We start from the raw sequence: 12,973 nt of genomic DNA, 5'->3' as shown, positions 1-12,973 counted from the left end.
AATCTATCGCGGGGCTGGGGAGATAGCTCAGTAGAATAAGTGCTTGCCTGGCAAGTGCAAGGGCCTGAGTTCAATCCCAGGTTCTGAAAAAAAAAAAAAGTCTATCGTTAGCCAGGATTAACCAAAAGAATTCTGCTTAGGAAGGAAAGAATGAATATACTAATTTACAGGATATTCCTAATCTCTAAGCCTTTACTGGGTTGCCCAAGAATTCCCTATCCTCAGAAGCACTCCAAATCTCTGTTATCAGGAACTCTGGGACCTTCTTGAATAAGAATTTCCTCAAATAAGAGAGAACCAATATGCAGCTTACCAGACTCCAAGGATAACAGCAAGCTCTTCAGCACACAGGTCAGGAATCTGAAACTGCTCACAATCTGCGAACTTTATCTCATTCAGAACAGTATCATCATTGAGTTCAAGATTCTGGTGGAATAAAATAGAAAGTATTTCGACCAAAAATTAGTTTGACTCACTAAATAGCAGTGTATGTTACAGATGGCTGGTAGGGATAATATTAACTTATCTTTTGGGTTAAGACTATATAATGTCTATACATTAAGCTACTTCTTGTGATACACATATTTGTGGATAATTAACCTCGTAGAAATGGAAAATGTATCATTTATACTTCTGAAATTCACTGATAATAACAGTAAGAGAGAATAACATTAAAATTGGTTGAGCTTAATATGCAAAAAACTCTCTGCTGGTAAATTTACATACATTTTCCCATTCATCCTCAAAATAACCATGGGTATTTCTATTACCATTTATGGATGAAGAAATAAAGAAGGAAAAAAAACTGATCCAAAGTCACACTCAGGGAGGCCAGGGACATGGCTCAGTAGAATAAGCACTTGACTGGCCAGCACAAGGGCCTGAGTTCAATGCCCAGTTCCGAAAAAAACAAAAAAACAAAAAAAAAAAAAAAAGGAAGTCACACTCAAAGCATGTGGCATCATCAAATTTCAAAGGCTGGTCTTTCTGCCTTTAAATTCTAATATAAAGCATGAACAAAGGGCCAGTCAAGTAGCTAAGTAGATTACAGCACCTGCAAGCAGGCACAGGGGCTAAGGGCTCAATTCCCAGGCTTGCCATGCCATCCCTCCCCACTGCACTGAGAGGGTAATTGAGACTGGGCATGGTGGCGTGTGTCTGTAATCCCAGCCCTTGGGAGTCTGTAAACAGGCGGATCACTATGAGTCTGACCTTGTAGTAAGGCCCTGAACACCCTGTAGACCCTTCCCTAAAATATAAAATAAAATAAATAAAACGTCAACAATGTGTGATCAGGGCTGGGCAGAGGGCTCAGTAGAATAAGTGCTTTCTTGGCAAGCACAAGGGGCTGAGTTCAATCCCGGGTCCCATCAAAAAAAAAAAGAAAGAAAAAACAATGCGTGATCAGCTATGACATGTTATATAAATCATCAATGATAGGAAGATTAAATTGACAAACTGATCCTGAAATTTATATAGAAATGCAAGAGATCCAGAACAGTCAAAACAATCTGAAAAATAAAACCTTAAAAAGTACTTAAGGGCTAGGGATGTGGCTCAATAGTAGAAGACTTACTGGCAGGCACAGGACCTTGAGTTTAATTCCCAACATCAAAAGAAGGTACTGATTTCAAGAATTACTACAAAGCCAGCACAGTGTGGTCCTGGCATAAAACCAGACACATAAAGGAATGGAAGAAAATAACAGTCCAAAATTTAAGACCCATGTATGTAGGGTCCACTGATTTTTTTCAAGAGAAATACCTAGATGATTGAACAGGTATAATATTTTCAATAAATGATGCTGAAACAGCTGGATATCCACTTGGGGAAAATGACCCTTCATCTTTATCCCACACCATACCCCAAAATTAAACCTAAATTAATCATAGAACTTCAAAGTAAATGCTAAAATTAAAAACTAAAAAAGAAAACTTCAAGAGGAAATCATAAAAGAAAATCTTGACAGTCTTGGAATAGGCAAATACTCCTTAAGACATTCAATAAAAATAAACAAATAGAGAAAACTCAATAAACTGAACATTATCAAATTTTGAAGTTTTGCTCTCTGGAAACACTGTTAAGAAAGTAAAAACCTAAGCAAAGAATATATTCATAAAACTTATCTTTAAAAGGACTTATACTCAAAATATGGAGAATTCTTAGACTTCAACAATAAAAAGGGGCAAGCAAGTCAATTTAAAAGTCAGCTAAAGGCCAAGCGTGGTGGTGCACATCCATAATCCCAGTGCTTAAGAGGCTCAGGCAGGAAGATCACTGTGAGTTCAAGGCCAGCCTGGGTTCTATATTGAGTTCAGGACCACCCTAAACTACATAGCAAGATCTGGTCTCAAAAACAAAAATAAATAAATAAAAATGTGCAAAATATTTGTACAGGCATAGCCAATGCCCATTGTAACCACATCTGCTTGAGAAGCTAAGCTAGGAGGGTTACAAATTCCAGGCCAGCCTTGGCAATATGGAAAAAAACCCATCTAAAAATAAAAATGAAACTTGTATAAGCATTCATAAAAGAAAATATATAAAGAGCTAATACAAGCACATAAAAATTCCTCAACAATAAACACAGAAGTACTATTAAACATTAGAATGACAATATTATATGTAGGCAAGAATCTGGAACAATTAGAACCGTCAGTTTCTTATAATATGCATTTATCATAGGAGCCATGAATTCTACTCCTAAGTAATTACTCAAGAGAAATAAAAATACATCTATACAGATAGCTACAGTTGCTTAAGTGCCTGCTTAAAGGAGGCAGTCAGTTTCTTTGAGCGGTGGTTCCATTCCCACATACTCAAGGCAACCCAGACCAGCGCTGCTGCAGGTCAATGGGGAGCTCAAAAAAAAAAAAAAAAAAACCTTCTATACAGATAGCTAGATAGACAGACAGACAGACAGACAGACAGACAGACAGACATGCAGCACACAGGTGAGTGGTTGGTGGGCTGGACCAGTGATATGATAAATAACTGAGCTCTTCTTTGGGGATCAGTATTTATCGACTTGTACTAACTGCCACCAACAAAGCAGTTTTTACCATGAAAAAATAAAAATAAAGGGAGACCAACTACTGGTATTATAAGATGGATGAATCTCAAAAATATGCTAAGTCAGATGCAAAAAAGTACATAATATCATTCCATTTATGTGAAATTCTAGAAAAAGCAGCTCTAATCTATGATCAGTGGGAGAAAAGTGATTGCAAAGGAATGTTAGAGGGCTTTCGCAATGGTTTTTACACTTTCATTGGCAGAGGGATTATATGGCTTTCTGTGTTTTTCAAAACTCATCAAAGTATACTTCTTTTTTTCTGATCTTTTTGAGACAGGGTCTCCTTATGCAGTTCAGACTGGCCTGGAATTCACTTTGTAGGCCAGGCTGGACAAAATGTACATTTAAAATAGGCACATTTTAAAGCCAGAAATGGTAGCACACACCTATAATCTCAGCACAAAGGAGGCTAACTCAAGAGAACCACAGTAAGTTTGAGGCCAGTCTAGGCTACACTGCAAGTTAAATACCAGCCTAAGTACACAGTAAAACCTTGTCTCAAAATAAATGAATGAATGAAGGAATGAATGAATGAATGAATAGGTAAGTGCATTTTACATCAATAGTACCTGATAATATTGCTTTACAAATACAAGAAGGGAACCAGTTCATCTGCCCAAATCACAAGCCAAAGGGGCAGCTTCCTTGTTCTCCCTAACTTTAGACCTATTCTCCATCTACAAGATTTCCAAAACAAAGCACTACATCCCCAACACATACCTGGGGATTTTGTGACCTGAAGGAACACTAAATTTGAGGCCACTCCTCAATTCCCAATGTAAAAGTTCCTGCCTGAAAGTGTAGGCATAGTCAGGGCTGACAGATATACAGCACACTCTGGTGGCCATCCTTTCTCACCACAGGCCTTTCATAATTTTTTAAACAGAATCACATATATAATTTCAAATTTTCTGATACAAAATATCAAAAACTAAAATAATGCATCAAAAACAGTATTCCTAGAAGATGTAAAAAACATTATTAATTAGATACTTTACATAGTTTTTCCACACAGTCCTTATCACAGTATGTATTTTATACTTCAGACCCACCTCAGTTTGGACACCAGGCTTTAGGTACTCTACTGCCACATGTGGCTAATGGCTGCCATAGCAGGCAGTGTGGCTCTAGAGTGTCCCAAGACTGTCATCTTTTAATATCCTTCTGAGGTTGTATCAACTTACTTCTATCTACATCCAATTTGTAACACATTTGTAGACTGCCTTTACACATCTGATCAGATCTGATCTTTAACAGTAGTGTGAGGGCTGGCCAGATAGCTCAGCAGACCAAAGCACCTGCTGAGGCACAGCGCAGCAGCCGGGGTTTGATCCTCAGTGTGCCATGAGGGCCCCGCCCCCGGAGCACGCTAAGACGGTGCTTGAGACTGGGCATGGTGGTGTGCTCATAGTGAGACTCTGTAGACCCTGTAGACCCTGTACTAAATATATTTTTTAAAAAAGTATAGTATGGGCAAAAATAATCGAGGAAACAACCTCAGTCTTGGCAATGAGGATGTGACAGGAACACATTCTCTCTCCTCCCAGCCCAAGGCTCCTTCCCTCAAGACCTGAGCCATGTCAGTGTTAGCCACAGGGAATTATTTGCCAGATGCAATTAAGCAATCAAAATAGTTTGACTCTTCACTCCAAATTCTCTGTGTTCCTCTTCAACTATTTTTGCAATTAAAATGGCCTACTACATTAACTATTTAGATCCAAGTTTCTTTTTTTTTTTTTTTTTTTTTTTTTTTTTTTTTTGCAGAACCGGGATTGAACTCAGGCCCTTACACTTGCCAAAGAAGCGTTTATTCCACTGAGCCATCTCCCCGGCCCCCAAATCTCTACAAGTCCCCATGGATTCTACTGAATTGTACTAAATAAAGAGATCAGGACACAACCTACCACCAATATGTCAGATACAATGTGGGCAGCATCTGATGCGCGTTTCTTGTCACAGGCAGCTGAGCAAGTGTGTGTTCCTGCTTTCTGTGAATGCACCTTTGGTTTGCTCTCCCTCCTGTCCTTCTGACAGGTGAGCTTTAAAGAACACCAGAGACAATGTGTGGAATTGGCACAATGTGTTGCTCATAACTCCTGGCTTATTGTACCTTGCTACCCAATAACTTTAGGCTATGTAATTCTCCAACAACAGATTATAAATCTAGGAAAGCTGAAAGGGAAAACACTATGTTCCTCACTGGCAATCAAAGTAGTCTATCTCCACAAGTCTACAAGGTATATTCCCACACTAACATCTCTCATTAGAACACATTTTTGCAATCACTGTAATTGATACGGTGCTTTTTTGCCCAGAAGAGTAGTTATTAAATACATAGTAAATTTTATAATCTATTAGAAAAAAGGAAATATGACATATAACTATTTTCTCCTTGGTTTGGTTGTATTTGGTTTTTTGGCGGTACTAAGGAATGAATCCAGGCCTCAGGCAAACAAGACAGGAGCTTCTGATCTGAGCAACAAGCTAGACAGGAGCTCCCCTCAGACTACATTTGGGGGAACAGGGTCTTATTAAGTTGCCCAAGCAGGATTTGAACATGTAATCCTCCTGCCTTAGCCACTTGAGTAACTGAGATTACAAGCATGCACCACCACATCTGATGATATATAAGTAATTTAACAAATGATTCCACCTTCTACTCGTGAGAATAACGTTGTTTATGTCAAATCCATATCTATATCACACAACTAGTAATTGCTATTAACACCTGCATCTAATACTTGCTATTAACTAATAATTAAGTCATAATTAACAAAGATTGTAAGAATTCTGAGTGTACTTTATTTCATATATGAAAGATTAAATAAATTTTATACTAATTACATGATATATTTTATACATTCCTTATAAAAGTCATATACTTATTATAGGATACAATTTTCAATGGAACACAGTAAAACAAAAATTGTATAACTAAATAAAATGCTTAGATTTCAAGAATTAAATCTCTTTGCATAGATTCTGTATGATGGCCTAAAAGCAAACTTATGAGAGTTCACTCAAGGCTTTGAGAGGGGGTTGAGGAGGGTCCCAAACACGTAAGGAGGACACAAAGGACAGAGGCAAGCTTAGCAGCTCTGACCAGAATCAACCTGAGTGGTACAAAGTCACGGCTGTACATCCTCCTTAGTACAAACCATGCCTTGTGCAGAGTAACAACAGATGGGCTTTACAGAGTGAAATTAATCAAAGGACAACCAACAATGTAGGTGTGACATCTCAGGAATAAACAACATAAATGCTAATGCCATCTAAGGAAGCAGCTAGAGAAACATTTAAGTAGAACCTAATCAAGATCATAAATCCAAGCTACAAAGACAGACTTCATTAGACATGTCAAAAACAATACTAAAGAAGTAACCAACCCAATAATAACAAAATAACAAAAGGAGATCATAAAACTGATAAAAAAGAATCCAGACGCTTGGTTTATATATTTAGAAAATGCCAAAGAAATTTCAAGTCTCTGAACACATCCACAGAGAGCAAAAGTACAGTGAAAATATGGAAGCGTGTAAGAAAATCAGTTTCTGTCTGCCTTTCATTCCTCTTCAAGGGGGTAATACATAACTGACTGCATTATTAATTCATATTTATTGAATTCCATAAGAAACATACAATTTCTTTCTCCTTAAGGATAAAAAACTAGTCCAACACTGTTCTCCCAGCTGCCCTGGAAAGACTCAAAAGGGGACAAAATGAGGTCTCCTCCCAGCCTTCTCAGAGTTTCTATTCGACTCACCTCCCATAAACAGACCTGGGTGTTAACTGAACTAATAACTTCCAGCCCAACTTACCTTGGTTAAACACTCCTGAGGGGTAGGTGCTGGACTGAATTCACAATTTGAAAGGCCGCCCCCTTCCCTTCTTACATCTAGAATCAGTTGAGCTACATAATTTTCCTGGAATCGTGTTCTTTTTCCTAAAGCACCTGAAAAAATAAAATGAAATTATATCTACAGAATTGCCAGCCAGATCTACAGGCCATCATGCAGTATAATATTTCCACAATGCTTTAGAGTTGGTGTTTTCTTAATTTCACACACAAGAAATCTAAGGGCCAGTGATACTCAAATGACATACAACTGACAACACTGCAAAGACAGTATGCTATGGAACAGGACTCAAACCCAGTATTTCCGACTCATTTTGGCACCAAATTGCTCTGCAAAAAGAAGTAACTCATTAAGTGCTGTAGAGAAGAACTATTTCTATCTCTATACAATGGATGAAAAAATGGAGGCGGTGGGGAATAGTCACCAGATCACAAAGATTCATTCTCTGAAACCAGAGCCCAAGTTTAAGGCTACAGTTTTCAGGCTCTAAACTACACAGTCTAGCATAGTATTCTATCTGGCAGTATGTAACACCAATTTTTTTTTTAAAATGTGTCTAAAGTGATACACTGCCAAGTAGCTATTTCAGACCACTTTAGAGAAGGAAAAGTTTCAATATGCGTTCTCTGGAAAATCTCAGATTACAAAGACCAGTCTGAGAAGTCTGGATTTTATCCTTTGATGTGTCTTGTTGTAAGTTATGCCTCAACTTTTTAAATATGTTATGCTAAAGACAGCCACTGAAATGGTTTAACACAGCTTATGTTTTCATAGTAAGTGGGGGGGGTGGTCCGCTTCTCATTCTATATTTATAAGCATCACATTTTTAAGTTCCTTACCCGTAACTTGGAAAAAAAATGAAAAACTGATAGTAAACATACCAACAGTTAAAGCTGAATATACTAGACTGCAGTGCCATTAGTTTTTAAAGAGTACCAGAAAAAGTCACTTAAGATCAAAATATTTAAAAATAATCTCTGGAACTAAGCTCATGTGTTATATATAACCATACTTTCAAACATAGACAAGACTCCAACTTATATATGGCACTGTCCCAAAAGATATAAGCTGGATATTAAATAACTTTCCTCACACAACATAAGAAAAAGTGGCTAAGATCCCATACAAGCCCACGGCTTTTTTTTTTCTCTCAAATATTAGGGACTACACTCAGGGCCTTTTACATCCTCTGTACTTTCTTTAACCTTTAATTTTTGAGACAGGGTCTCACTTAGCTGCTAAATTACCAAGTCTGGGCTCAGACTCACAAGCCTCCTTATGAACCTCCAGGTGCTGGGTTATAGGCCTTGTACCACCAGCTCACCACCACAGTCATATTTAATTCACAATATATCTAAAGGATTTTATTGATTAGCACTAGCTCAATAAGCAGCACTGAATTTGGAAGCTAAGAACAAGCCTTAGAAAGAATCTAGATCTGGCTTTGTGGGGACAGATAGGTTCAAGTATTTCAAGATTCAAAGATAAGGGGCCGGGGAGATGGCTCAGTGAAATAAGTGCTTCTCTGGCAAGCACAAGGGCCTGAGTTTAATCCCCGGTTCCGCAAAAAAAAGATTCACAGATAAGTACTCACATGCTAAAATGCTCAGTCTAGATGGAATGGGTATGAACAAGAAATCAATTGACAATTTCTGAGTGTAATTAACTTATTCAATAGTGAATGGCAATTATATAATAATATATTAAGGATACACCAATACATTGAAAAATCTTACTTAGCATTCAGAAAAAACATGGAAGTTTTAGGAGAAATTCAATCATTCATTCATTCATTCAGCACATATTTATTGAGTGCCTACAATAAGCCAGACAAGGGACGAAGACACTACAGAAACATCTGCTCACAGGAATACAAAACAAGCAGAAGGAAAGCAAGAGGAGGGTATTTACAAGGAGGAACAATGCAGAGAGGCCAAGCTAGGCAGGCATCAAGAGAGGCCTTCTTGGGCAACACCAAGGGCCACATGGCCAAAGTTCATTTGTGCGCTGCCTGATTGCTACCTATTACAAACGTACCCAAGTGGAACAGGGGATTCTCTGGGAATAAAAAAATTATGATTTCTAATTTATCATAAAAATATAAACTATAAAATCTTTAAAAACCTATTTTATAAAACAAGCTATAGAAAATCAAACACTGGGCTGGTGAGATGGCTCAGTGGTCTAAAGCACCTACTTAGAACAAGCTTAGCAAAGCAAAGGGACCGAAGTTCAATCCCCCAGCACCACATGCCAGCCAGCCCCGCCCCCTGGTGGGCTGAGCTGGCCACACACACATACATACACACAAATAAATAAATAAATAAATAAAAATAAAAATAAAATCATTGGGGCCAGGGAGATGGCTCAGTAGAATAAGTGCTTCCCTGGCAAGCACAAGGGCCTGAGTTCAATCCCCAGTTCCGCAAAAAAAAATAATAAAATAAAATAAATAAAATCATTTATTCACAAAAGGTAGTCTTACCTGTCAAATCAATATACAATTTGCCAATGTCTTGAGCAATATTAAACTGATCTTTTGCTTTTTTATACTCATAATAATATAAAAATATATATGCACATTCCAGATGAAACTGAATCGCCAAATATCGACCCGAATCACCTACAAACAGATTCTCAAGTTTCAACACTACAAAATAAAAGATAAAACATTAAAAATTATGAGGATTAAGACACTGAATCTTCAATATTCAATACATACTATATACTTCAGCTTTTATCTCGGTAAATATCTGAAATTTAAAAAATGAGAAAACATTCTTAGTAACACTGCATCTGAAATAAAATGACTTATATTAATAAACTAGTACTATAACATATACCAGGTTACAATGGAATCTAACTGATCCCCAAAACAGAATTCCCAAAACAATGCCCCTTGTAAGCCACCCTTCACATTATTTTCAGTAATAGCTTATTCAGCACTTTGCAAAGCAGTCTAAAGATGAACAATGAAAAAAGGGAAAATGTACTTCCAATACCCAAGGACCCAAAGATAATTTTTCCATCATTCAAGGTAAAAGAGAATTTATATTTACTAAAGGTCTACATAGCCTAGCACTGAACATTTTAAATGCTGTTACTTAATTCTCACAATAATGCATTTGAGGCTGACACTATCTCCATCTAAGTCATTAAAAACCTGAGCTCAGCTAGTTGACTATCACCTCAACTGTTAAGTGGCAAAACCAGGATTTTAATCCAAGCTTGTGAGAAAAAACAGGGAAAGAAGTTGGCAGGTAAAAAGTGTGAGGCCACAAAAACTTAAGGGTACTTTATCATCTGATAGATAACCTGGCTGTTCCAATACATTTACAATGAGAAACAAGTATCCCTTCTTTGTTCCACCATACACTGAGATTACATGGGTCTGAAAAACAAAATGGTATTGATCCATACACTGTCAGTCTTTCAAAGAGATCCTCAGGACTCAGGGAGCAAGCCCTGGTGTGCGTGCCTGACCTCTAGGGCCCAGGGCCACCTACATGAGCTTCTCACTGCGAAACCTAGAGAAGAACTCATTCATGCAAACCAAATTCAGGAAAAGCTGGACCTGACAATATTCAATACTCTTAGTGAGGGCTTCTTTTATAAACTTTGTTTTCCTTTATTCTCTCCATTACTCCTGAGCATCTACCTGCTACTGTCAGAAATGGAAGAATCTTCCAAGGCATGATTTATAAGTGACACAATTTTACTTTGTGTCAGTGAAAGTAATTTTCCCAAAAGAATTAGAATATAAAAATCAAAGAATATGGAAGTTAGCCATGTTTGTTTAAAATCCTCTCTCAAATTGGACATGTCTTATAATCCAAGTACTCTTGGAGGATGAGACAGGAAAATCATAAATTAGAGCCCAGTCTGGGCAACCTAGCAACTTAGACATTGTCCTGGAATTTAAAAAAAAAAAAAGGGGGGGGGCAGCCAAATAGCTCAGCAGATTAAAGCACCTGCAAGTGGGCACAGAGGCCAGGGATTCAATCCAGCCCCACCCCCGGGGAGCACTGAGAGGGTAAATGAGACTTGGTGTGGCGCATGCCTATAATCCCAGCTCTTGGGAGGCTGTAAACAGGCAGATCACCAGTCTGATCTAGTAGTGAGACCCTGAACACCCTGTAGAACTTTCTACAAATAAATACAAGTGAATAAATAAATAAATATTTTTTAAAAGAAATTTTTAAAAATTCAATCAGAGGGGCTGGTGAGATGGCTCAGTGGTCTAAAGCACCTACTTAGAACAAGCTTAGCAAAGCACAGGGACCGCGGTTCAATCCCCCAGCACCACATGCCAGCCAACCCTGCCCCCCAGTGGGCTGAGCTAGCCACACACACACACAAATAAATAAATAAATTTTTTTTTAAAATTCAATCAGATAAAAAATGTTTAAATGTTTAAATTCTCTCAGAGAGAATTTAAAAGCTCATTTCTGCATTTAACACTAATGAGGCTAAAACCTTATCAAATTTGAACTGTCCTACCAACACATCAAGTAAGTCACAGAAATGCCTGACACTGGTTACATGGATTTCTTTTCCTACCTATCTACCTAAATTCTTATCTATCTAGGTATAACTGGCTTTGATCCTGTACTACTGTGCTTTCTCTGCAGGTTAATATGTTAAGGAAAAATAAAGTACAGGAAGAGATCATGATTTTATTTTAAGCTTCATTCTTAGATTCCAGCAGCCTGGCCAACTTACCTCTTAAAAATAACTCAAAAGCATGATTTAAATTTTTAAATATTCAAACTGATTAAAAAAATAAGGATTAATGGGGCTGGTCAGATGGCTCAGCAGACTAAAGCTCCTGCTTAAGCAGACACAGGGACCAGGGTTTGATAACCAGCAAGCCGTGCCGTCCCCACCCCAGGGCGCGCTGAGACAGTGATTGAGACTGGCGATGGTGACATGCGCCTGTAATGCCAGTGCTTGGGAGGCTGAAAACAGAAGGATCATTAGGAGTCCGATCTGTGTAGTGAGACCCTGTAGACCCTGTACCAAACAAAAAAAAAAAAAGAAAAAAGAAAAATATGTAATTTTAAATACACTTTTATGTTCATGATTGTATGGGAACAAAATAACCAATCTTCAGAGAATAAAATTAAGTAAAAACTGCAATGTTAGTAAGTAAGCAAGCAATGAAGCCAGTCTTCCTTGTCGCCATCTACCAAGCCCTACAGACTTCACTGTTCCATCCCAACAGCTTCAGAGAGCACCACAGACAACAGACGAGGCCCAGGCCCATCCAAAGCAGGCAATCTAGCAGCTCTCCATTTAAAGATGAGACCCACAGAATTGTATCTTCATGGTTAGAAATAAAGCTATACTCAATCCCTGGTTCTGGGGAAAAAAAAAAAAACTGATAGAAATAAAGCTATAGACTGGGGATATGGCCTCTTGGTAGAGTGCTTGCCTAGCATGCACAAAGCTGTGGGTTCAATTCCCAGTACAACTAAAAACAAAACAAAAGACAAATTTTAAATAAATAAATAAATAAATAAAGCTATGTGTGCCATAGAAAGGGGAAAGAAGTAGCTCTGCATGTAAGTGCAAAAGGTTTTATTATCCAAAGAATTTATAACCTTAAGCCAGCCTTCGCACAGATCTGTAGACCAAATCCAGTCTATCTACCTAGTCAGTTCAAAATTCTCAAACCAAGAATTCAGCTCCCCAAAGAAATGCAACAAACAAGTCTTCTAAAAGAATGCCACTTTGTGGTTAGGATAGATATATGATTACATTCTCTTAATGAATAGAGCAATTTGTTCTAATGGTGTTTGTAAATAGAATATCATGTCTGCATCTTGTACAGCAATTAACCACTAGGAAGAATGTATGCATTGTGTGAATTATTGAAACTCTCCTACCAATTTGATTTGAAACTATCTCATTGCTATTTGTTTATCAATAAAATTAAGGGGGGGGAATGCCACTTTGGGGCCGTGGAGATAGCTCAGTAGAATAAGCACTTGCCTGGCAAGCACAGGGTCCTGAGTTCCATCCCCAGTACCGCAAAAAA

At 37.9% G+C, this 12,973-nt stretch overlaps 1 protein-coding gene across 6 annotated transcripts in view; it reads right to left on the bottom strand.

Moving 5' to 3' along the window:
• The window catches only part of Ttc27 (tetratricopeptide repeat domain 27), a 213,366-nt gene that overhangs the window by 166,692 nt on the left and 33,701 nt on the right, over positions 1-12,973 (bottom strand). For 5 of the 6 annotated variants that reach the window (XM_023711274.1, XM_023711271.1, XM_023711272.1 and 2 more), the window contains exons 6-8: positions 9,419-9,583; positions 6,895-7,028; positions 314-426 (exon numbers count right to left, since the gene is read on the bottom strand). In XM_023711274.1, the coding sequence (XP_023567042.1) occupies positions 314-426; positions 6,895-7,028; positions 9,419-9,583 (412 nt within the window). The remainder of the gene's footprint in view (positions 1-313; positions 427-6,894; positions 7,029-9,418; positions 9,584-12,973) is intronic. The other variant, XM_023711273.1, reaches the window with a different exon arrangement.

This window comes from Octodon degus, unplaced genomic scaffold, assembly GCF_000260255.1.
Source record: "Octodon degus isolate 3935 unplaced genomic scaffold, OctDeg1.0 scaffold00020, whole genome shotgun sequence".
Classification (NCBI taxonomy): Eukaryota; Metazoa; Chordata; class Mammalia; order Rodentia; family Octodontidae; genus Octodon; species Octodon degus.
The sequence above is the reverse complement of the archived record's forward strand: the minus strand, read 5'-3'. Positions and strand labels throughout refer to the sequence as shown.